Source organism: Anopheles marshallii, chromosome 3 (genome assembly GCF_943734725.1).
Source record: "Anopheles marshallii chromosome 3, idAnoMarsDA_429_01, whole genome shotgun sequence".
Taxonomy (NCBI): domain Eukaryota; kingdom Metazoa; phylum Arthropoda; class Insecta; order Diptera; family Culicidae; genus Anopheles; species Anopheles marshallii.
Window position 1 is genome coordinate 28,285,113 of NC_071327.1, and position 25,739 is coordinate 28,310,851.

Genomic DNA, 25,739 nt, shown 5'->3' on the forward strand with positions numbered 1-25,739 from the left:
GCAGGCACGACACCGACTTCGGGTTGTGTTCGTTTATCCCAGGAAGCAATTGCCGAAGTGGGCACGAAGCGAAAGATTGGCCCATGATGGGCCGAACAGCGGGCCAAATAGCAAGATTGTTGGGGCCATCGAGGGTGGATGTGAAGGGAAGGAGGAAGGCACGAGGAAGGGGCCTTGCGGGACCCTGTCTCTTTTGCTCTCAATGTTCGCTCTCTCGCGAAAGCGGCAGCGCTCCCACCTCAGCTGTTTTCGGATGAGAAAAGAAGCGCTCTGCAACATTTTTTTAAATTTTATTTGATGCACATTTTCTAGTACATCAATTGTAATGTTTTGTTTTATTTATCAGAAGAACCACATTTTGTAACTGCTCTGTTAAGCGGCTGCTTTGACTGGTCACGCGTAAAATTTCAGCCTCCTTGCTCTGGGTGCACATTTACACGTCCTGGCAGTAGCAACATTTAGCACCACTTTCCTATTTTATCCACTTTTTATACAGCACAACACTATGCAAATCCTAGCAACACTTCACTTCATACACGCACACACATACACATCCAGCGCTGAGCGCCTGTTCAGAAGAGCAGGAAGGCACAAGAAGCAGTGCAACGCACGAAAGGGATGGAAAGATACCTTATCGAGAGCCGTTCAGTTCTGCCGGTGTGAAACGCAGTGAAACTGCGAGTTGCGAGGTTAAAATCGCTCCATGGGATGTTGCTCGCGCGAGCAACCTGGGTGGAACAGCTCGGCCAGCAGCCAACCAGCGCAGCAGTACGCTTTTGTTGTTTGCTCCGCGGCAACCGGCATTTCTCGAGCAGACGTCTTCGAACGATCATAATACGCAGCGCAGCGACCGTGTGTGCACGTGTTTTGGACCGTTTGGCTCGTTCTTCGTTGTGTCGAGTTGTGATCACAGTATATTTTGTGACAACAGTGCATGTGTTGAAGGGATGCTAGTGCTTATCGGTGTTTAGTGGTGGATCGGTGTGTTACTATTGAAAATAGCTCATGAATATTGTATTAGTTGTGATTAAAATCCGCTAGTGTACTAGGTGAAGATAACTTTGTTCAGTGATTCCACCAAAACACGGGTTCACAGTGACATCAGTTGAGCATCTAGTGGCTCATTAACTTATCACCAGTTCAATGAATCAATCGGCGATGGCTGAGGAGCCACAGTGTCACATAATGGATAAAAACATAGATTTCCACATCGTCCAGTTGTTTGAGCGGTTGGAAACGCTGCGAAAGGATCCCGGTCCCAAGTTATCGCTCTCCGTGCAGGGACGCGCCAACATGCACAAGGAACTACGTACGCTGGAGCTTTGGAGGTGAGTGTATGGCAATCATTGTAAGCTTCTGGCGGGTACGTTGACGCTGTCCAATTCTTCCAAACCATCCCACCCGATTCGTGCAGCACGTCCAAAGAATCAATTAAAACCGTACCGGGTTGTGCGGGACACAAAACGTCGCTAATTAATCACTTGTACAGGCAATTATCATTTCCGCTCGTCCGGAACGCGATCCCCAACCCGAGTATGTGGGCAAGGTGCAGTCAAGTGTTATGATGGTACTTTTGTTGTATTTCGGTGTGTTTTTATCCCTCACCTTCACCTACATGCATGCTGTAATGCTGTCTGGAGACGCTTCACCGGATCACCGACTCGCCAAACGCCGACTGTTGGAGTCTCCGGATAGCTTAAGTGTGGCTTACCGAAATAAATGTCTAATGGTGCTGGAACATGCACACTTGAGAAAAAAAAGAAAAACTATTTTCCCCACCACATTCCAACCCTCCGTTTGGTCCCGAGTTGAAGTTATGATAGGTCTATTAAAATTTAATTTCACTCTCAATGATCGACAGAGGCGGTCGTTGGCCGAAGATAACATAACGCTATTGGTATTCGAGGCAAAGGAAACTATTTTCCTCTGATGTAGGTATTTTAAAGTGTTTTTTGTTCGCTCTGCTTCGTTAGTTTAGTGTCTAATGCTTGTCTTTTTTTAAGTTTACTGAACGTTATCCTGCGACAAACTGTTTAAGATGAGAGTTTTTAAAAGAATTAGCTGCTTTATGACGTATTCTTCCTTCAGAGAGATATTGGTTTATTTAATGTTTTCCATATTTTAATTTAATTTCTAAAAAGACTACTACATTTTGTGTTATTCCTTTTTACAAAACATTCCACAAAAACATTTTTTTTAAAGCTACGAAGTTCATATAGTTTCAAGTTATGTTGTTGGAAGAACCGGTTTTGAGCAGCTCCTTGTTATTCCTTCAGAAGTTCTTGGAATTTCTCATCGTTCACAACGAAAAAACAAGACCAAAAAACTCTCCATTACTTTCCCTTCAAAGAGCTCTGCGTTGCAGTGCAAAGCATTTTCCAATGCACTTTCAGTTGTCCAAACGTGTCCTTAAGAACAGTCACCAACAAAAAACGATCATGTTCGTTAAAATACAACCCCCAAAGCGGATGCTCACCGGCATTTGGCTTAGCAGACGCGCAATCGGTATATGTCGCGCGCATGTTTCGCGTCTGTCGAGATGCCGCTTACCCGGGGCCTCGGGAAACATCTGCATCGTAAAACATGCATCGTGTTTCTTCATGGTTCATCTCTTTCTTCGAAAAGTTTTTTGGAAGCTGTGACATTTAAACAAAAAAACGCTCCTTTGGTTCAAAAACAAAACTGAAGAACTCAATACGGTGTCTTTTTTTTTTGCTTGTTTTTGAGTAATGGCGTTTGGGGTAAAGGAAGGAGCATATGAAAAAATCATAACGACACAAAACAACCATACCACTACAACGCAATAACGACAAAAAGTACACAAAAAACACATCGTATGCATGACGGATGTGTAACAAATGTGTGCGGCGAGCAGTTATACCAGTTTGGCGAAAATGTTTAAAGGATATCTTAAAATAAACTCTAACTAAGGACGGGAAAAAACATGACCGTTAAGATGACATAAAAAAAAAACCCCGAAGAAATGAACACACACACACACGCGGGTGCACGGTTCGCTTGATCTCCTGCAAGATCGCACGATCGCGACCATCGAAACAAATCATCTGTCGTTTTGGGTAGGTCCGTCGCGATACGCTCCCGGTTTTCAAACGGTTGACCTTGGGGTGTCGATTTTATGGAATTTTCGTCAGACCTCCCCCAAAAGCTGGTCCATCTCACCGTGGCAGCTCCGCTAAATGCTCGCTGAGTGAAACTGCCGGGCGGTAAAAGCGAACGTCAGCGCGAAATAGATGACGATCGACGGTTGCATCCTGCCAACCATGGACCAACAATTTATGGAAACCGTGAAAATGTGTCCCCAGTCATAAATCCCTCGTGCAACAAGCACCGATTTTCACACCAACGTGAATGAATGCGAGAAATTATTGCATGTTTGGCTATCATCGCAGATCTTAATGATCGTCCACAATAATAAGGGACATCATCATCACCCAGCTCTGCCATCGGATGCATGTTGTTCAAACAGAGCGACAGCGTGTTGATCGATGCAGTTCGTTCCTTTTGCGGGGTTTCCTTTGTGCGCCGGGAAATTCAAAATTTATCATCGTCCTTCACCATTCCGAATCTTCCCGGAGACACGAACATCTGGGCGACAGTCTTGGATGATAATGGATGGATTCCAGGTATTCGTCTAAGATCCTCACCAAAAATCCTAGTAGCAACATCTTCGGTGCTGAGCGTGTGTGTGTTTTTCCCCCCCGGGTAGAATGAAGCAACAGGCATAAAGGGAAGGGAACAGGGAACATGGGTCTGTATGTATGGGTCTTGTAAAACATGCACCTTTTCGGCTACCATAACAATGTCGTTGGTGATGGTGTGAAATGCAAGCATGTCTCTACCGCCAGATAACAAACCATCCACACCGGAAATGCAAATGTTTACCTTAGCGTATCGTTTCGCCAAAAAAAAAACCACAACTCACCCACCAAAACCATTCTCACCCACATCTTCCAACCCAGATCGGTCACGTCGGAGTGTTTGGCATCGTTCTTCTACGTGTTCGTCGTGTGCGGTGCAGCTGCCGGTGCTGGCGTTGGTGCGAGCGTTTCCTCACTACTGCTGGCCACATCGCTTGCCTCCGGCCTGATCGTCATCGTACTGACGCAGTGCTTTCTGCACGTCTCAGGTAAGTTTTGGTAGATAAAAACTTTGTACTGCCATTTAGGAACGGGAATTTCCCCACGAATGGCGCTTCGGTTATGGGGGGTTTTTTTGCCGGTAAATCTAGGAAGAGGTATCATAAACCAATTCCCTTTGCAGGTAGAAGGTTATTTTCATGTCAATATAAAATTCCCAACATAAATAAAAAAAAAATCTACATCAAATAGAATACCGAAATTCCACGCATCCTTCGCGTTAGGTAGGTTAATAAAAGACCAAGATGCTCACTTTACTCCTAGCAATATGTTCCAGCTACAGTCCATTTCATTACGGTGTAAAAATTAAACCATTCTTTACTGTGCAAAGAAATAAGTTCCAGTGTTTATCTAGGTGGAACAGTACAGCTTTTAATTGCCGGCGTCGAATACGTTGTTTTTTGACCATCGAACTGGTGGCTCGTGGTAATTTATTAATTCACTCTCGCCCACACTCGGTCCGGCACGGTGCTCAAAGTCATTTACCACAGCTGGTGTCACCGGCAGAAGAAGGATCTGGATGGGCACAATTTATGGTGGGCCCGTCCATTGCGTCCTGGTGTAGTAATTATGAAAGGAGCACCAAATTGGAAAACAAAAGCCTGCAATATTTTATCGATTTTATTTACCTTTTTATTTTTTGCTCTCTTGCTTGCTGTAGATCCTTCAATTGTACACTGTACACAACCAATAATTATCCGTTCGCGGTATCTGGTTGGTTGTTTTTTATCGGTAAATAATATCTTCATCCGATCCGTTGTGCGCCAGCGTGGGGAGGGGGGACAGTTTTCCGGTGGACCAAGATATCGATCGGTCGATGGAGATAGGTTTGCGAGCGATATCAAACTGCATCTGAGCGCTGAGAATGAGGCCAGTGTGCTTCTGCCACTGGCGATACACGGTGCAATGCTATTGCCTGAATTGATTACTGGAGCGCCGGTTAAATATTCGCCTGTGCCAGCTGCGTGGTTGGCACGTGTGCATGGGGCAGAAAGCGATACAGCAAGAAACAGTACCGCATTCATAAATGGATGTTCAAATCAACAAGTGCATAAACCGTGCATCTTTTGCAAACTGACCGTACCGGATGTAATGGTGCACTTAATGCAATGCGATCTCTGTGTGTATGTGACTGTATGTTCTGTTTTTCCCCCCCCTTCTTTCCCTGGTTAGGTGCACATATAAATCCAGCTGTCACCATGGCCCTGGCGGTGACGCGAAAGATATCAGCGCTCCGTGCCATCTTCTACATAACGGCCCAGTGCGGTGGATCGATTGCCGGTGCTGCCATGCTGTACGGGTAAGTAATGCTATCCTTTCGGTAGGTTTAAGAGACCACCGACAGTGCAGGTCTATTTTTGATACCATAAACACTTTAGTTAATTTCGGAAATTCGGAAGCTATCCTTGAATATATATTATGGAATTCGCGTAGATGGTTAACCTAATTAATTTGTTGATTCAGACAAGAATCAAATTGTGAAGATCGAGGTAGAAGATTCAACTGAAAAGATCAAGGTCAAGGCCTTCTGAAATGGGACCCCAAACGGACCTAATATATCAATTAAATTTCTCCCCTACCAACATAAAGTGCTCCTCACTGTACGGTTGGGGGGGTTTGCTGTTTCTTTTCGAATGCCTTCGCTTGGAATCGTTCCTACCATTGCCGGAAGGGTTCTTTTCAAGCTTCAAATACCAACAAAAAAAAAAGAAAAACGAAAACCTCACCGTTTATGAGACAAACGCCCAAGCCCCAGGTGCATGAAGTGGTTTTTGCTAAAAAATCCCAACCATACCAACCGGATACCATACCACCAGCATTGCCCAGATACACAGATGCTCCTTATTTACCACCGCACAGCCCATCGCCAACTCAAGCAAACACTGGAAATAGAACGTCAAGGGGCGACGAACACACACACACACAAGCTGGACAGAATCAACCAGCAAATGATGATCCCCCTTACAGCACGTGCTCCCAAAAGCGAGTGGCGCGTGTGCACGGAACCGAAGCGAAACGATACGGTATGCCCGGTGTTTGTGGCATAACCTCAATTTGCGCTGCGATGCCAGTGGAGCCTGTTGCTGATGATAATTTATGGATGATAAAGGCGAACGCGCTCCTCCGGGGCAGGTGCTTCCACCATCGGTTTCGCCGATGTGTGGACCCGGTTGTGGCGCACCTTTCGGTGCAACATCTCCACACTTATGGGGCACGGGAGTTTAGAAAACTCGGCGAAAAGCAATGGATCCGTGAATTGAATGGATAACAACAAAGGAGAGGGAGCAAAATAAAAACGAGCGAGCCGAAGTGCCACCATTCCAGAACGTGCTGGGGGCATCTTGGTGACGCCATTGGTTTCCCCATGGCATGCGCCGGTTCGGCTTCTCGATAATGATGATAACGTGTATGGGGGCATATGGTACGGTTTTGCTGCTTCACTGATGAAGTAGATGCGGTTCTTTGAGGTTCAAGCGAACGTCTGTATGCAGGGGGCCATGTAGTGAGCGACTCCAACAAACAAAAAAAGAGTCATGCGTGGTGAAGAGAGGATTTTGAATTTTTCTTCGGTAAACATCATGGAGATGCTTCGGTTGAAGTTGATGCATATTTGGGACATTTCGTTAGCTGCATCGCTACAATTCCCACAGCCGAATCTTCCTGTTTCGAACAGGGTCCTGTAATAGTTTCTTAAGACCGGAAGGATTTGTCCTAAATATCCTGCAACATATCTCGATCACGATCATCCGCTCCTCCTTGCCATGGCAGCAGTGCACCCAAAATATGTTGCAACGGCCTGCATCTCAGTCACCCATGGACACCATGGATCCTGATGGACCGGCTGCTCAGCAGTAACACGGACCGGAAACCGGGATGTACCACTGAGACGATTTCGATTTGATTTTTTGAAACCAGCGGACAGCAAACAACGAACGGAAGTTCCTGTAGCATGCTTGTGTATACATTGTAGCTATTCTTCGCCGGACTTCTCAGGATCCTCTAGGGTCTCTACCAATGGCTGTGTAGAGTGTAGTCTGCCCTTACCATCTGCGCATCCGTTCCACCGGCAGCTCTTAAGGCGTTATTAGTTTTTTGTGTCTTTTCATCAAGATTCTTTCCCATCGCTACGCACCGTGGCTGTGCTTGGTATCCCGCAAGCATGTTGTAGGAGTTCTGAGGTGGCTTAAGATGCTGAGGATCAGCATTAGAGAATGCAAGTTCCAATCAAAGAGCGTCTGTTTTTTTTCGTCCATCTTTTAATGATGAGAAAGTAATTTTTAAAAATGTTTCCTTTTTCCCTGAAAGTATACCATCTGACGAGTGTCCTGGCTGCAGAGCTATTCCAATAGGACGAAAAAAATGGTTCTGTTTGTGAGTTACTGCAACCATCCCAAAATCACAAAAACAAAACGCTTTGGGCGCCCAGCTTTTGCTACACAATGCAACTCCCAAAAGTGCAAGCACTCTTTCGGGGCAACGGCAGCTGCCACCGGACGTGTTGTGCCACTTTTGCGCACTTCGCAGTCATTTGTGGTTGCTTTTTGTCGTTGTTTTCGTGTCGCTGATGTTTCCTGGAACACTACCTACCGGTATGTACGGGACGCGTCTTGCAGCGCTTGGAGTGTGTCTCCCCGGGTGGTACAGGGTGCGTTTCGATTATGATGATGATGGTGATGCAGCTCTCGCTGCACATTGCTACCATGCTTTATGTCCGCATGTGTCCATCCGGTCGTGTGCGTCCTTGCAGGACGTTGCTGCTTTGCTTGCCCGGAGACGTCTTCAAGACGCACCCGGTATGGCAGTGATGAATTGCTTTCGTGCGTGCGCCTGAAGCTGAATTGGCAAACGACGGCGAATGCATGCAATGTGTTCTGCCACGCTGTACGATGCGAACCGGGGTGCGTATGGATAGTGTCTTTGATTTTGAAGCTAAGAAGGACCGGAATTCCTTCTTTTCTTCAGGATATTAGAGGGGAAAATATGTCTTCGATTGATGTCACAAAACAAATATGTCAAATTGAGAGGATCATAGACTAAGTTCGAGATTGATGATGACACAGTGGCAATGATTGACCACTGCTGGCTTGTAGAATCGGTTGTTGGGACATATTAAGAAGGGGTATTCTGTACCTATAGAGACAGTTTAGAATAGTTCATTAAATATTGCACAGCGACTGAGATGTCTTTAGGGGTTGTGTTACGTTGCTTCACGATCACATGAATTTATAATGGTTCTCGCATATATTTTCGTTATAGTTCTTTTCCTACTTGCTCTTATGAAGAAGGTGTCGTACTGAATAATAAAGGGATATTAAGAACCTTTCTGTTTCCATAGAAACTTCCACCGGTAGATGCAATAAAATGTCATTTCCATAAACGCATCAAGCACACATACGGGTACGATCGATCCTTTCGTTGGAAGATCTCATACCGATTGTTCCGTATGATCAATAAAGTCCACCAAACGGCATATGTCAACCCTACAGCTGATTATTCAATCTGCATGCAGTAATCCTAATAAGTACAATAGATGCAAATGCAACCCAAACTCCTCTTAGTGGCGTTGTTTTTATTGCACTGTTGGTTCGTCCGGGAAGGTTTGGCGCAAAAGGTTTTTTTGGGTTGCTGTTTGCTCCGATTTCAATTGGCTCGATCTGTTGCACCTTTTCCCCGTTCTGCTGGTGCTGGATTGGTTGGAAGCAAACAATCGATTCGGTAGACAAACTGGCACGATCGTGCCCGAGGTTTTGGACTCCTTTCTCCACTTTTGTCAATAGTGACGCGGACGAGATGCAGTTGCATTTGAGTACGATGCAATTGAATGCAATCCGAATTAGAGCTAGAACGCTAGTCAAAGTGAAAAGAAGCAGTCGGGACAATTAAACAATAGCGTCGCTTGCCAATCAACCGATTCCCGGCCGAGTCTATTTGTGAGGCCAGCTGGTTCTAGGATATTCCCCTGTATGCTGAATAAAAGTGTCCGACCAAGCGCAGGACGATAGAACAAAGCGTAGGCAAAAAAAAGGATAGGACAGTGGATGGTTTAAAAGCAAAAGGATTAAGCGTTACCATGGCGAAAGGGGTTTACTGGGTACGATCGACCACCGGGATCTGTCAGTAGGGATGGGAAATCCCTGGGAAAGCATTTTGAGCAAGGACATGCGCATGTGGACGCCGAACAAAAGGTGAGCATGATTACGAAACGGTTTGTTAGCGCGCATGTGTTGCTCTCGCTAGCATCTTCGACGTAATCTTCCCACCCTCAAAGGAACGGGATCTTCGCAGGCACGGCAAGAAGCCCCTTTCTGCCACGGTGGAAACTTCGCGATCATCGTTCGCATTGTCCAGATGGTGTCAGATTTCGCCCGATCTCACCATTCGCGTGGTTTCTGGTTGAGAAACGCGCAACAGGAAGAATATCTGTGGCTGAACACGCGTGTCTGTTTGTGTGCGTATATCAACTTACCAGCTCCAAAGTTCCCAGATTCTCGGTGAATGCGCAACAGTTTGCTGATAGATTTTTTTGTCGTTGCTTTTGAGACCATTCTTCCAAACCAACGCTTGATTCTCATGTGCAGAGGAGGTCTGGCCGGGACGTCATGCGTGGCCAAATGGGACCCATCTTCGTGTTTCAATCTGTTGCATCTTGGGACGAGCCTCGCTGTCGCGCGAACCACAAATGTTCCCGTTCGTTCTTCTGCAAGCCGGTCTGCCTTTTTGGTGCCATTTCTTTCAACCATGAAAATTCGACCGATCAAATCCGATCCTTTGCCTGTTGCATGGTAAACGAACATCTTCGGAGGAGGATTTCCGATTTGGAACATCTGCTCTCCGCTCAGATTCTTCGTCGCCTGCTTCTTCATTTGCCATCCCGGTTACGCCACACGCCACGCTGATCCGCCAGGGGCATTGTTCTTTCCCGAGCCAAAACATATATTTTCTACGGAACGGAAAAATGCATCGCTTGATGGCGTTTGGCTGGCATCTTTCGGCGGAGATGGATAGCGCCAAAAAATGGAAAACCTAAAGATGGGACGAACGATTCTGCGTGACGACTTAGCTCATGGATGGGTTTCCTTCTCGGCTGAAGCATCCTTCCCAGAGCAGCACAATAGGAATACCATTGGGATAGGGATCGGGTAGGGTTGTTTCGTCTAATGCTGAAGGAACTATTTGTTCTTCCAGAACGAGAACGGCAGGAAGCAGCACGCAACAGGGATCAAAAGTTGACGACGTAATACGTTCTATCTTCGATTTTTCCCTTCACATTTGCGGCACGTATCGAACCGCTGGCCCACATCTTGCGGGACTGGCTGGTACTGGGCCATTTAAATGGTTTGGTTTGCACGCACGGAAAGGTACCGGTGACCTTGCGCTCAATTCGGTGTGAAAAGTAAACAGTAGGACCCTTGGGCTTAAAACGGCAGCGACCATTGTACACATCCCACCGAAATGGTGGCGCCGATGGGTTTTAATCTTCTCGATGCACGATGATGCGGCACGAATGCAATTCTTGTCGCATGTTTAGCATCAATGGCTCCTGTCTGTCTAGGCGCGTAAGGATGCCATTGGTAATGGGGTGTGCTTTTCCCGTTTTGTTTGTTCTGTGACTTTGTTTGCAGCATTGATGGTGCGATGGTTGAATTGGCGCCAAATCGAACTCACATCGAAACCGCATTAATATCACATTAATTCGGACAACGCTAAGCGGACGCATACAGCTGACGGGGTGTTGCGAAAGAACCCGGATGGGAAAGATGATTGTCTGAGAGTGTAAGGAAATGGTAACAAAAATGCTATTTGTCCGAGTGATGTCCAAGAAATGGATCTTAAATTGATGTTTAAAGTTACGGTTCCAAGATAATCCGATCAATAGGTGTCAGTTTAAGGATAATCCAGTCGTTTGACTTCCGGTGAGGTGTTAATCTTTTCCAAATCTGACATTGAAACCTTGAAGCTCATGAACATAATCTGGACATTTGTTGACACTCGTTCTTAAATATCCTGTTAACTTATGCTCTGTGTATAAGAATTTGTATAAAAAATTCTATAATCCGTTTCATTTCAACACGATCTCCATCCTACTTTCTGCTCATCGTGGGTGTTAAATCTAAGCTTTTAACAGCAATAATAAAACCTCCCAACGATGCATTAACGAAACAATGCTCTTTGTTCTTTACGATTCGCAAACTTGGTGCGCGCATTCGCCCGTATTCCCATTCGAGGGAATTTGTGGCGGAAAAATTGTGCCATGCTTCATCCGGCGAAGATGAAAAACAAATAAAACCCATGCTACATGGTACATTTTCCCGACAGTGCGTCGCACGCTGCACCACCGCAAACAGCCACATGATGTCACGCATGAATATCCTGCCAAAATTAACTCGCCATGTTCCGCGCTTGCCGGTGCTGGTGCGTGGCACTGGTGATCTACGTTTGCTCCATTATTTGTCTGCCAGCCCAGACACAAAGAGTTTGCGTCGAAAAATCACTTCTCTTTAGGGTTGTTACCATGGGTACTGGGTACTGGAAGAATGGTTTGAGTGGTTTTTTTGGTAGAGAATTGTCTGTTTGGTTTTTGGAGTGATGTTTCGGTGGCGTTTAGAGATGTTCGCTAGTCTTCAAGGTTAATAACCGTAGGAAGTTTAATTGTTAATTCTAAAAATAATTATCCTATTAACGAATGCACTGATGTGATTTTCGTGAACGAATACCTTTCTTCTGGTTGGTTGCATTGGTTGTGACATTATTATGCCCTCATTTCGTGTAAAGTGTAAGTGGTAGATTATTGCTTTTGTCATTTGTTGGAAAACTTAAGAATTGCTTTCCATTTTAATTCTAAAACGTGTTATTGTTTAAAACTGTTGTATTAAATCTATGTCTAACAGTACGAATGCCCGATGCTTCCAATTCTTGGAATTCTTGAATAGATTTGATATCGATGCTCGGCTCATAAATAACGATAACACGTTATAAAAGCAGTCTAAGGCCAGGATCAAGATTCTTCCTCCGTTACTAAATGCACATTATGAACCATTCACAACAAGCGGAAGCAGATTCTTGGCGTGTAGACTGAAGCAGATTACATTCATCCTCGGCCGGGAAAGGAAGCTTTTCATGCAGCACTTTTTTCATCAAATTTGACTACCACCAGTCATCGAACCAGCTGATGATGAGAAGCAGCGGGGTTGAAAGAAGATAACCCGAAAGCAACCCAACGTGCAACGGAATGCACTTCGGCCGGAGATGATCTAGATTGATATGTGCGCGTGGCCGGGTGCTACTGGATATCATTAGCAGCTTCAAGAAGCGGCGGATCATCCGGTCGGATGTCGTTCGGTTTCGAGCTGCTAGTTCGTGCTTATGGCCGCCTGTTTTCGGGTATAGTAACATCTTAAAGATGAGATAGAGCGGCATGTTGGTAGCGCCCGGCACGTAAATGGGTACCAAGCGGGAGATCCTGAACTATTAATAAATATTTCCTGGCACGTGGAATGGGACCAAAAACGAGCGAGAGAGATCGAAAGGGTTGGAATGAAAAGAGCTTAGAAAAAAACAGCCGACCCTTTGATATATTCCTCGGTTAATTTTTTTTTCGGGGTTAAGATTTCCTCGTCCTCATGAAGGAAGCTCAATTCCTTCACTCAATTTTCTCCGCTTTACAGAAGAAAGTAGCAGCAAATGTAATGTGTGGTGGCAATGTGAAAGGTTAAGCTGCATCGCTTATGAGTTTCCTTTCATGCCGAGCAGGATGAAGGTGATCATCTGCTGTCAGTGCGAGATGTTGTAGGAATATAACGTAAGCCATGCCTGAAGGGATGAGGCAAAAAAGTCCCCACAGGAGAAAGACAAATCATCTACACTTTTATGAAGGTGTAGGTTTTTTTTTGTCGTCTAGTATTTCTTTAGCTTACGAGGGAGGATTAACACGGGAGGGTTAAAATGAATGAATTGCGTAGAAATGTAACCCATCCTTTTTCGGCGTTATTACAGTCGTCGAAATCGAAGAGACTAATTTTTTAGTTAAAAACACACGCGCATTCTGTCAAGCGCCGAGCCGCGTTGTGGACTGGTTTTTGTGTAAATTGGACGGTTTTTTTTTCTTACGCTGGTAAGAGAGGCATAAATAATGGACCGCCACAGCAAACACATCTGCCGGGATGTAACGAAGTTTGTTGGAATGCTGCACGATGCCAACTGCCGCAGTGGCACTGTGTTGCGTTGTTAGGTTTCAATTTAATTTTCCCAAAAATTCTCAAATTCCATCATCGCGTTGGAGTTGGATGGCACTGGATGGATGGAGTTGTGGTATGATTTATGCCATACTTGGGGTAGTCATCATTTTCCCAGCCAGTAGTTTTTCCGGCGGCTTGGCTTTTTTCCCAATTCAATTAAAGCATACTTTAATGGAACCATAAGTCATTTCGGGGATCGTTTTTCAATGAGTGTCGAAATTGTTGAACTTATAAAAAGTGATATATGAGAGGTTTATGCATTTTCTGTGAGTAAAAAGTAGCTTTATAGTATCATAATTATTTAGTATAAGAAAACCTTAGCGATAAATCAATCAAATACTGTTTGGGAAAAGTTCCACGTATCTTTTAAACATACTGTGTGGCTTGTTTAATCGATCGAATATCTTATCAACCGTTTAATTATCAAGTTATTCATCCTTTTCTTTTCTGTTGTTCGTCTTGTTCCGTAATGCTTAATGTTATGCTCCAGGTTAAATCTAAGATCGACGATTTTAGTGATTACAACTTAGATTTCACATTAGAACTCGGACTCAGAATTGCCTTGCCCATTTTTCATAACAGATTAGATTTTGTGAGAAAATGTTCCTCGTTCTGTAGAATTTTAATTATTGTGCCAATCCTTTTTTGTGAGAGTGTTAAAAAAAACCAAAAAAATATACACACACCTTTGAGCTTCAGGGAGTTTTATGTTTCCAACGATGTCAGGTTGTTATTATTAAATTCAGCATCCTGTTCCTGTGTGTGCAACATGCCACAAACACCCGTGTCGGTGTTCCTGCATCCAGCACCTGGCTGTAAACCAAGAAGTATAGCAGTGTGCCACCATCGGAATGAGAATCCGATTTTTTTCCCACAAAACTAGCGAAAAAATGTAAAAATAATTATAAAAAAACACACACATTCACATGAGGTCCTTAGGACCAGGTGCTACACCAACAGAACCATCAGTCCGTATGTAAAAAAGGTTATCATTGAACCGAGGCAGAGAGTGCTTTTTTTTTGTTTGCTGCCCGCCTGTGCGATGTGGAAGTATGTCAAGAATGGTACGGAAAGATTAAGGAATGAAAACAAGAAATACTACAAGTCCTCATACAAGGAGAAAGCGGAAGCAAGCACCGAACAAGTTGCTCGTGCCCTTCCAAACACATCCGGAAGCAGCCCATCCGGTAGCGTTCGTGCGACAGGCGAAGTAATCCAACACCATTCATCTTCGGGGGGCCTGGTCGACGAACAGATCGGCGCGCATGTATCGGGATGCAGGAAGCGCTTTCGCGGAACACGTGAAGATCATGGCTGCGTAAAGCGTGAAGTAGCTCTGATGGACCCGGTCAAAACGATGACGATGATGATGAACGAAGTGCTGAAAAGTAAATAATGTGCTCTTGCCCAAAGCACAGTACCTATGGATAAGCGAAATCTGAAGCAACTACCAACTCTACCTAATGCATGACACAGAGTGGAAGGAAGCGGGCCTCGGTACAGGTACAGCGAGTGTGTTGCTTTTTATACTTCCAAACGGTCAAACTGAAAGACATCAGGACATTCGGGGTACGAAGTTCAAGTAATCAGGATGGGCGGTAGTGGAGCAGGTCCAATCCGGCAAAGTGAAATGTGTCCGACCCATTTTGACACGGGTCCATCGTCCGTGGCGGATGTTGATAGCAAACGAAAATGGTTCCGGTTTCTGGTGACACCTGCATGGCCACATCCTCCGTGTCCACGCGCTGTGCGCATTATTCATTTTTCATGAGCAGTAGCTGTGTGTGCACGCGTGTTTTTCGTTTTTCAACATTTTTATAAACCCACACGAAAAGTGAAAAACAAACGCAAATGGAATGAAGGAACGAAGGAAGGATGTGCGAGTGTGTGTATTTTTATCCTTCCGTTTTGTTTCGGAACCGAACCGGCCAGCAAATGCAAACCCGAAAACGTAATGTAATTACCTCTTGGTACGTTTTGGGCGTTGTTTTCTGCTTGGTTCTTTTTTTTTATCGCAACCGGACGATCGGGTTGAGTAGCGCGTGTGTGCTCAGGTTGGCCCGGGTACGGCCAAAGCAATAATCATCATAACTGCACGTTAATGGGTCCGAGCAAAACGGAGAGATGCACCTTACCGGGGGTCGATCGTAATGCATTAAGCAGCACACAGTGCGTTGCTCCATTCCCAAGACGCAATCTAATGGAGAAAAGGCACTTTCTTTCGTAAATAATCATTAGCCCGGTACAAGGTGCCGCTGCATGTTCGAATGCAGCTCCGCGACACCCAGGGGTTCTGAGGGATCGGAAGGGTCAGTTAGGGGGTTGCGGTTGAGCGGTCCGTCCATCCGTTGCGGGTTTGGAAATGTGACCACGCGACCAAGAAAGAGAAGAGATGCACGCTGATAAGTGCGTTTTTTGGAACAGTAAAATGACCATAACATGCATTTTGATTACATTTACATTCTTAATATTCTTAACCGTATAGGTTGTTGGTGTGTTATTAAAATTATTATTAAAATAATTATTATTATATATATATTATTATTAAAATTCATATATCAAGAACGAAATGTATTGAATGTTTACTACAATCCAGTAGATACGAACACTTGTTTTTTGAAGCATGATTGTTAAAGTTCAAATTATCAATAAAAATGAAGTTGTAGGAAGTTGAGACGAATTAAAAAAATTGGTTAGTGTTTGGTGATATGTTCGGGCTGGATGCGCTACAACATCCCAACCAAGCTCCCTGAGTTTCACGGGCTTTGAGACAACGAATGTGTGCGTAGCCTGGCAGGTTTCCTGATGCAACACAACACCTCTTTTGTTGGCTAATTTTTGACATTTCTGGTCTATTGCTAGCTACAAACGGTCCTTTTGTTGATAGTAGAGATCTAATGGCCATGACTCATAATAACTAATTTTCTTCTAGTCCCACCAAATATTCAGCAGAACCTTTTAGACTGTGAGTTCTGGTTTGGAGGTTTTATGAGTGGTTTAGCATAAACTACGAATATTTTTGTATAGTATCGTCGTATTTGTCTCATTTATCATCCCTACCCACCATTTAGCTGACGAATGGGTCATTTTCATGTTGTGGGCCCAAGACTTTGCAGATGAAAAATTGATCCATCATGTTTTCTTTTTCATTAGTGTTGCACCCTAAAATCGAGCTTCTTTTTATAATTAACTTTGAGTAAATGTAGGGAAACCGATAGTTCTACTACTCATATTCTATAGTTTTTGATTATCAGCAAAAATATGTGCATTTCTAGGGCACAGAATCCGTCTACAATTGTACATTTGCTAGTGATGTGTACATTTGCATTCCATTTCATTACAGTTCTTGTGCAAAAAAGTAAAGTAAACAAAGCAGTAATTCCGTAAGAAACGAGGCAAGTGTGAAAATGGCACTAACGCATGGCAACGACCTCAATTCGCCGAAACGTTTCTCGAGCGGAACCGCTTCCGCAAGAAGGCCAACCATCTCGGCACTGGCTCCCGGTCGCTGCCAGAATTTCGGAAGAATTATGTTGCTGATGAAAATATTTATAGGCACTGCTTCCACTATTTTTCGTGTCGTTTTTCATTCGGCAAAACAAAAACACAATGCACACCCCGGTGGTCGGGGGGTTGAGGGTGGACGAAGAATCGAGGATGCCGCCCAAGGCATCGAACAATGGGGAGGGAAAAGAAATCCCAACATGCACCCATCCATGCATAGGCCCAGGGTCTGGAAGGGCGTACTGAAATGTGCACGTGTGCTGAAAGTGCACAATGCACACTTCCTTCGGCGGTCTCTCGATAAAAACACACACACATTGGTGTTGCTCCTTTTTCGGTCGGTTGTGATGGAAAACAACACTTTTCTGGAGGAATTATTTGAGTGAGGAAAAAAAGTACGAACGAATCACAACGAGTGCCACTTGAACCACGCTCATAATGCGAAGGGGCGGCAATAGCATGTAGCCCCGCGCAGCAAAACATGCATGAGCAATCCGGAAGTATAGAATATCATCGGGCTAAGCAGCATCCACGGCCGGGTACGATTATGATGGGGACATTTGCAGTGCTGAGGAAAACGCATAATTATGCACGCCTGGCATCGTGCCCATCGGCCGGAAAAGGTTTCCCCGGGAACGGTCTGTCAACTGACACGCACCGGGACGAGGCCCCCGTTCGTCCATGATTTGTCACCCGAGAAGCATCATCGAACTGACGAACCGTACCGGTGCGATGTGTCGGAGCAGTTGTGGTACATAGTTTTTCAATAATAAAGAGAAGCTCTCGAGCAAAAGTGCTCATCTTTCCGTACGGTGTGCGGTTGCGATGCGTTTTCATATCACTCGTTCCGTTTTTGCTGGCGCACGTACTGGTGTCTTCCGACGGGTCCGTGCCCGACGTGCCCGAATGCACCCATATGCTAGGTTTTCCGACGTGCGATTTGATGAGCCGAAGATGGATGCAAACCGATTGATGGCACGTCTGGATCAATCTATCAATAATTTAATCATCGTCTCGATCGATGTTTGTGTGTTGTGGAACTGAGTGACCCGCAGTATGATGTTTGTTTTTTTCCGTCCGAGATCGGGATCGTGCAACGCGATCTCAACATAAACATGCTCATTAAAGTGTCCTTGATCCTGCTCTTATTTTGTTCGCTGCCGATGGAGAAGGGCATGCTTATTTATTTTTTCTCTCTTTAAATGGGGTTGTTTTGTTGAGTGACGGATGAGAAGTGTTTAAAGTACACATACACACCCATCGTGGAAGCGTAGCATTCGAACTCGATCAATAAATAATCAGATGAAGATGAGTCTAAAAAAATAATAATTTGTTTATGGATGTGGTATCTTAGTTACTACAATGTGCAATTATTTTTGTAATTAATTATGTTGTTTTGAATTTGGTTTATTCTTCTCTGTTTTAAATATACACTGTGGGACAATATATTAACAATCAGTATAAATAAAAATGAGAATAAGAAAACGCTTCAAGATTTATTTCATGTATGAAAATCATAGCAAAACATCAAACCAATAGAACTCAATGTGAAAAGTATTAATTACACTCTTTACTAGAAACATATAAAAAGTATATCAAACTTTAATAACAGGTTAGGAATTACAAACATTAACATTATAATAATAAAAAAATAATACATTCATTGCTTCTAAAATTGACTTCTAGTCTATGTTTATGTCTATGACTTTGAGAAGTTAATAAATTACATTTTTTTATATATCCTAACATATCAAAATCTTCCTTTCCTTTCATATTGATTCAAAAGTATTCGAGATAAATTTATGAAATTGAAACAATTTCTGTATTTTTCAAGTCGAGATGGTCCATGTAGAGATTGTTGTAGAATTTTTGACGATTTCCTTAGCTTTTGAAAGTTGAATTTGATTTGGATGCAAAGCTTTCCGAAATGACGAATGTGCCAGTTGGGAAAGCTTAATTCAAAATTTTATGTAACAACCAGTTATGGCAAAAGGAGTTCAGATCAACATATAAATATTCCTCACTTAAGCTTGAAATTCTTTTCAAGTTGTAATAAAGCATCAAAAACTTTCTCACTTCAAACCGTGGCCACGGTAATGATATATTACAAAGATATCCTCTTTAAGACTTGGAAGTCGAAATAACCGTTTTCATGGTCAAATTAACCAATTTGTGAAACGTTACCGTACAATGTAGTTTATATGCATTAATTTCTACATAATGTATGCATACCATGTTTATTATCCGATTACCCGAAAGAGAGTTCAATGCACTTTTTTGCACTGCATTTTTCGCTCATACCGCTTCTGCGCCATTTGCCTTCTTCGCGTTCTTGTTGCATGATCCATTCTTGACATTTCGCTTCCATCGAATGTTTACCTCCATCAATGCATAATTTCACGCCCAAAAAAATGCAAATGTACGGGTTCCAAATGGTAGAAATAAATTTAAAGTTTAATGAAATTCTTATCAATTAGCTCACCCAGACCGCTGGTTGCGTGTGTCGTTCGGCAGTTAATATGCGGTGTCCAGTTCCTTGCACCAATTGCTTCGTCGGTTGCCGTTGTTGTTTGCGGTACGTTGCGGCGTGTACCAACGCGTAAAAGGATGCACGTTCCCATCCAATCCGTAGTTGGCCTATTGTTTTCAGTTCTGTCATCTTTTCCATTTCTTGGCGAGGAAAAAGGGAAACCAGCGAAACCAACCATTTTTCCCACGGACACACAAAACGGCACTGCGAACGGTCCATCATCGTCAGCTGCAATTTTGCACCAGCAATTTTGCAGTGCACCAAGCAATCGATTTGCATATTTCCCGTCACAAAACTTTTCGGACGCCTGGCGGATCAATTTTCCGTGTCCCGATGTGGGACGTACGATGCTGATGATGGTACGGTTTTGGGACATGTGTTTTCCTCCGTGTGACTCCGGTACAATTTTGCAAGCCGTTTTCAGCGTGTAGGTTGCAATTGTTAAATTTTATTGCTAATTTATGCGTCCCACAGCACGGGACGTAAGTTTGCTTGCGGGTTTTCGGCATTTGCGTGCAGTGAAAGGCAAGATTTTTAATGTGACCGTGGTTTTGCAAAACGTTGTCGGTCGTCGATTTGCTAGCATCCTGCAACGGAAGCAACACATCTCTTAATAGCGACGTAAAAACGGGCATACGGGACGGTTTTCCGGCATGCGGTTCGCTACAATTAAGCCATTTTGAGTGCAAACAAATTGTTGATGAAATAGGAAAACGTTCGTCTTTTCATTCGCAATAATAGAATTAAAACCTTCAACGAATGCAACGAGCTTGCCACGTACTAGCGGGTCGGACGGTTCGTACGGAAACGGAAATAGTCTGATGATTTATTCCGTGAGTCGTGACTGTACGTTTGGTGGCCGGTTCTTGCCGACGGTGACATTTTGTTGACGTGATCGGCGTTGCTTTCTTCAGGCGCCGGAAGATCTGGTACGAGTCGGTGAACGTGATTCGAAACGCAAACGTGTTGACATTGTCGTCGGTTTTGTTTTTTGGTTGCATCAAGAATAACAGAAATATCGACATTTGGCTGCAATGATGTGGTCGTACGGGGCAAGTGAAAGCATCGCCCTCTGCCCTCGGTGCCACTTGTTTAATCGACCTGCCTATTATTTGTATCACACAAAAAATCGCCACCGATTCCGAATGCTTACGTCGAGTCGTTGCGTCAACAAAAGAGTGCCAGATTAACACCCATTCCGCACTCAACCTTCACACGCAATGAGCTGCATTCACAAAACCTGCACGAAATGCACCGAAATATCGCCGATCATAACGATGGCCATAAATCTCCCGCGAAACAAGTGGCATCGGAGGATGATTATTTTTTATGGCCCACCGTACTCGTCCTTTCCTGATTAACGTAAGCCAAACAAGAGACTACACTTTACTCAGTCGCCCGCCTAAATGGTTCTCTTTTTTTTTTGGGTGTTCAACGAGGGTTTCGGACCGATTTTCCTGATGGAAATGATACACTTTTTCCACCCAAAAGTAGGAAAAACCCCGGCCCCGAAATAGTTCCTCCCTGTAGGGTTTATCCTTTCAGCCGAACATGTGAGACCCGTGTTGGTGGTGCCATATGCAAATAAATAATAACCACAATCACCGTGGGCGCAACCCGTGTTCCCATCCGATCCGTTTGTTATTGTTGCTTCTTTTGCCCTTCGGACGCACGGCCGTAATCGGAAGGGACGGTCGAGTGGCTTAGTCACACGATTGGGTTAGAATGAGGAAGTGATTGTCGGGTAATAACATCTGCATATGCCAACAATTATGCACTTCCGAGGCAAGTGCGGAAGGATTGTTCAGGCTCCCGGACAGATGTGAAGAAGCTGAGCAACTTGCGGTTTCAATGGAAGAAAAACTGCTGGAAGAATGCCGGCCTGGAAGAAAGTTCGCCCAAGCGGAAGCAAGCTAACGAATCAATTATCTTCCGAGCACTTCAAGTCATCGACAGACGCCTGACAAGCATGATGGATCCGATGCCATTCCGGACAATGTCGTTTTGTGTGGTGAGCATATTTTGTCGTAACAAAACGTTCCAATTTCGATCGATTTCGGTGCAATTATTGGAGGGCGACCCTGAGAGAGCCTTTGTTGATTGTGATCGTAAAAGTTTCAGCGGTTTTAAAATTTATTGCTCATCGCTACTGCAAAATTAAACCGATTGGCCAATTTTTGTCCTGTACTTCCGGTCGATGAGTCAATGGGAAACGGATAGTGTGCACGGTGTGCTTGTGGTAATAACGCGCACTTGTCCCTTGTGGCGATTGTGAACGATCGCCATGAAAAAGTGTAACAAACTGCTTTGACCTGCAAACCCACTGTGGTCCTGTTTTTTATGGTCTGTGGTAAGCTGAAAAGGGGGAAAATGGCAACATTCACACTCTCGCTTCACAAACACTCACCGGATTTTTCCATCGCGCCCCTGCGCCGCGTCGACCTCCGAACAGCGGAGGTCACAGAAAAACAAACAACTGTTCGTACTATTCCCTCGCCCTGGCCAATTTTATCCCTCGACGCACCCTTCGGCAACATCCCTCCGGTTGTTTGAGGTTAACGCGCACCCCTCGGATGCTGGCTGTGGAAGGAATCAGGAAGACGCAGGAAGAACGGAGCTGTTGATCCTCCGATCGCAGATTACGGCACCGGAGGTTGTGGTGTGAGCCGGAACAGTTTAAACTCCCTCGTCTGGACATGTATCAATTACAGCGATGAACTTTAAAATCCACTTCCTATCCCTGGGGAATTCCCGCAAATTGCATAACACGCAACTTGTACAAGTGCCTTCTCTACCTTCTGGCAGATCGGAACTGGTTTTTAAACAAAAAAAAAGCTATCCCCTCGTAGATCTATTCAGGATTTTTAAGCACCATACGACCCTCCAGTTGTCCGAGTTCGGTCATGCACAATAGAGTCTAAAATTGCGCATACAGCAGCAAAAGAAAAAAGGATGCAGACCACACACCCTTTGCCAAACCTGCCATTGGTTTTGATGTGTAATGAATTTTAAGGTTGTGTTACGGTGTTGTAATTGAATTAAATTCCACTTGTTGTCGCTCCCACAAACACAAAAAAAAAGAACCGGATATCGGAACGATTTATCAAACTTTTCATCGTAACAAGTGACAGTGGGCGAGTCACGATGATGGATGAAGGCTGATTGCTAGTTCCGCGCCGTGGACACAGTTGTTGCAGGATTGGCATGAATTGAATGCCTAATTGTACCGTATGGTTGCTAAAGGAGTGCGGATATTGAGAACAGGTTGAGTTTGCGGCTGGGATTCAGAAGATTGTTGTTTAGGAGAAAGTAAAAAAAATAGCTTAAGCCCATAGACTTCCTGATCGCCATCAACCGAATCGAAATCATAATCGGAGGTTTTGCTACCGTTTTTTTATTGATTCTTCAACACAATTGCCCCCATAAGCATTGATTATCGTTTGATCTTCCAATATGCAAATCATGCCATATCTAGAAAGGACAATTCCAGCTTAGCCGCATTTACCTTTTCGATCTCTGCAAATGAACCATTCAACCCTCTTTGCTACCGACGATGAGCTTGCTATAAATCCTTACCACATTTCCCCCGGTTTTGATGCAATTTTCTTCTCTCCTTTGCAGCGTAACAGTTCCGGGTTATCAGGGTAATCTTCAGGCAGCTGTTTCGCACAGTGCACAACTTGCACCCTGGGAGCGGTTCGGGGTCGAATTTATCCTGACGTTTATCGTCGTCCTGGCGTACCTCATCTCGACCTGTTCCTTCAAGAAGTACTTCGGTTCGTCCGCGATCGTCATCGGTGCGGCGTACAGTGCGTGCAGCTTCGTTTCGGTAATTGTTGCAACCGAATGAAACCCCTGTAAATGACCCATTATACTAATAGGAACATTTTACCCTTGCAGATGCCCTATCTTAATCCAGCCCGTTCCTTGGGTCCATCGTTTGTGCTGAATAAATGGGACAACCATTGGGTGTACTGGATTGGGCCGTTCTTTGGCGGCATTATTGCCGGACTGATACATCAGTTTGTGTTCACTCCGAAGCAGAAATCGAAAAGCAAGTCGAAGAGTGCCAATAGCTCGAGTGTCTCTGCGGTCGCAGCCGACGAACCCAACAACTACACGGTGGACGTGAGCAAGATGGCGGCAACGCAAGGCATCGTTGGAAAGTTCCAAAACGCGCGTCATCATAGTGGTACCTTGCCGTCGCGCTTCTGCCATAGTATGTACGCGAGTAGCGATCAGCCGACAATTAAGATTGAGCCTCTGGAACCTATCTACGGTGCCGCTAGCAAGTCCATGTTTGGCAAGTCTCCTCAGATGTCTCGTTCGAACCTGAATCGCTCGCAGTCGGTGTATGCGAAGAGTAACACCGCTCTGCATCAGGAGATCCCGGCCACGGTTGCTGCTACGGCTACACTGCGCCCTGGTGTATTGGTTCCAGCACAAAGTCTCTATCCACTGCGCGTGACCCAGCAACAGCAACAGCAGCCCCATGTCCACACACAAAACCAGAACGTACAGAACCAGCTGCACCAGCGGTCGGAGAGTATCTACGGGCTTCGCAATACGGTTCGACAGCAGCAACAATTGGCGGAGCATCTGACCCAGCAACTAGCACCCCGACCGAGCCACTCGGAAGCAGGACAAGCGTTTCAGCCTATCTACTCCGTACGGAATAATCCCAGCTGCTCCGCGGACGCATTGCGGGATGTTCACGAACAGGCCGGGTAAGTGTCACCGAGCGCACCGTCCTACTGTCGCACCAACTGACGCAATGTTCTTTTATCTAACGGATAGTTCCCTTTTCTGAACCTCCTCCTTCCAATTCAGCTGCGACAAGGTAATCAACACGCTAGCCCGCACCGAGCGGCCAGAGTCCGTGTACGCCGCCACGCGGCGCATCCATTCGACACATTCGGACGACAGCTCGTACGGGTCGTACCATGGAAATGGACAGGGTAATACACCGCCTACGCGTGACCATCAGCACGGTGCTTACGGTGGACCGTTGCTGCATCCGGCGTCAAGCTCTCGCACGCTGCCACACCCGCACGGCCACCGGGGAGTCGTCATACACGATCCTAGCATGCCGCCTCCACCACCGCCGCTTATGAGCTGCAGCTAAACGCACCCGGCTCCGAGCTTAAAGTCTGGTGCAACAAATCGTCTAATCCACCAATGAAACTCGTGTAGTCGTTAAGTGTAGAATTTTGCGTGTGTACTGCTGAAGCCGCGCAATTTACAGATAGTGATCCTATTAGACATCTAAGCATGTTATTTATAAAAAAAAAACAGTACGAAGCCACAGAGAGCCCCGTAGAGTGTAGTAATTTATGGCAGTTCCAGAGCATGTCACACTCTCCTGTATGAGTTGTAGGTGAAGACTGAACAATAAACCGAAGTAGGAAACGAATGCCAACCAAAACCGATTGTATTGACATGCACTGTGTTTTAAGAATTTATGGTGAATAAAGTGTAATCCTGGTTAAAACTTGCCTCTCTTTGTGTGATTTATGTGGTTTTACAATAAAATCCTTATAATATCCATAAGATTCACGTGGTACATTAGAATGTGCTGATAGAACAATGGAATATGCTCAATGAGCTCTAAAGGGGAACAGTTGCATTGCATACCTTTAGGCGCCTAAGATGATTTAAATCCGTAGAACAGTTCGTACGCGTAGAACAGTGGACGATATTCTGATTGAAATGAAAATTTTGCATTGTAATAATTACATTCTTCATTGTTTTTGGCACAGAATATTGTATTTGGCTTTTACATTAAGGACAACTTTAGTATAGATCTTTGATGCTATTGGTAGTTTAAAAAAATCCAACCAATCTGTCATGCTATTCCAATTTCCTATATTCCGATTTCCTCTCTTCTTCCCGTTCAAATATTTGTCAAAGGTTTTTATTTGAATTTAATAGAAAACATAACACAAATTTTTATATAATTTTACAAACAAAACCAATTTATAAATTGATTGCCTGTACGTTCCACAGTTTCTTTCACATGAAAATAACAAATATATATCGAAACAGTTTATTGAAAAGTTTGTTATATATTTTAGCTTCAATTCGATGAGTACTATAATTTGTTAAAGTTGTTACAATCTTTACTAGGATAATCACAAATAAATATGTACAGCGCATAGAAACCGTTTCTAAACACCAGGGGGCTACGGATAAGGGCTGCACTATTTGTTGCACCCTTTTGTATGTGCTTCCCCTTTTTACTGTGTTCCCATGTTATGCGTTATAATACTTTTTTTGATAAATCTATGAACATTTCAACTTTTCCTTACCATG

At 44.5% G+C, this 25,739-nt stretch overlaps 1 protein-coding gene across 1 annotated transcript; it reads left to right on the top strand.

Moving 5' to 3' along the window:
• The first annotated feature begins 1,143 nt into the window (after positions 1 to 1,143).
• On the top strand, positions 1,144 to 24,552 carry LOC128716181 (neurogenic protein big brain-like). The gene is made up of 6 exons (XM_053811102.1): positions 1,144 to 1,328; positions 3,981 to 4,147; positions 5,331 to 5,457; positions 23,049 to 23,256; positions 23,328 to 24,154; positions 24,258 to 24,552. Exons 1-6 carry the CDS (start codon positions 1,144 to 1,146, stop codon positions 24,550 to 24,552), a joined length of 1,809 nt encoding a protein of 602 aa, XP_053667077.1.
• The last annotated feature ends 1,187 nt before the right edge of the window (positions 24,553 to 25,739 follow it).

What these genes read in the sequence shown, in the direction of transcription:
- LOC128716181 (XM_053811102.1), top strand. Translation starts at nt 1,144, where the DNA reads ATGAATCAATCGGCGATGGCTGAGGAGCCACAGTGTCACATAATGGAT. An exon ending in GGTGCTGCCATGCTGTACGG is followed by an intron (nt 5,458 to 23,048) that starts GTAAGTAATGCT and finishes TCTCCTTTGCAG; the next exon opens with CGTAACAGTTCCGGGTTATC. An exon ending in GTGCGTGCAGCTTCGTTTCG is followed by an intron (nt 23,257 to 23,327) that starts GTAATTGTTGCA and finishes TTACCCTTGCAG; the next exon opens with ATGCCCTATCTTAATCCAGC.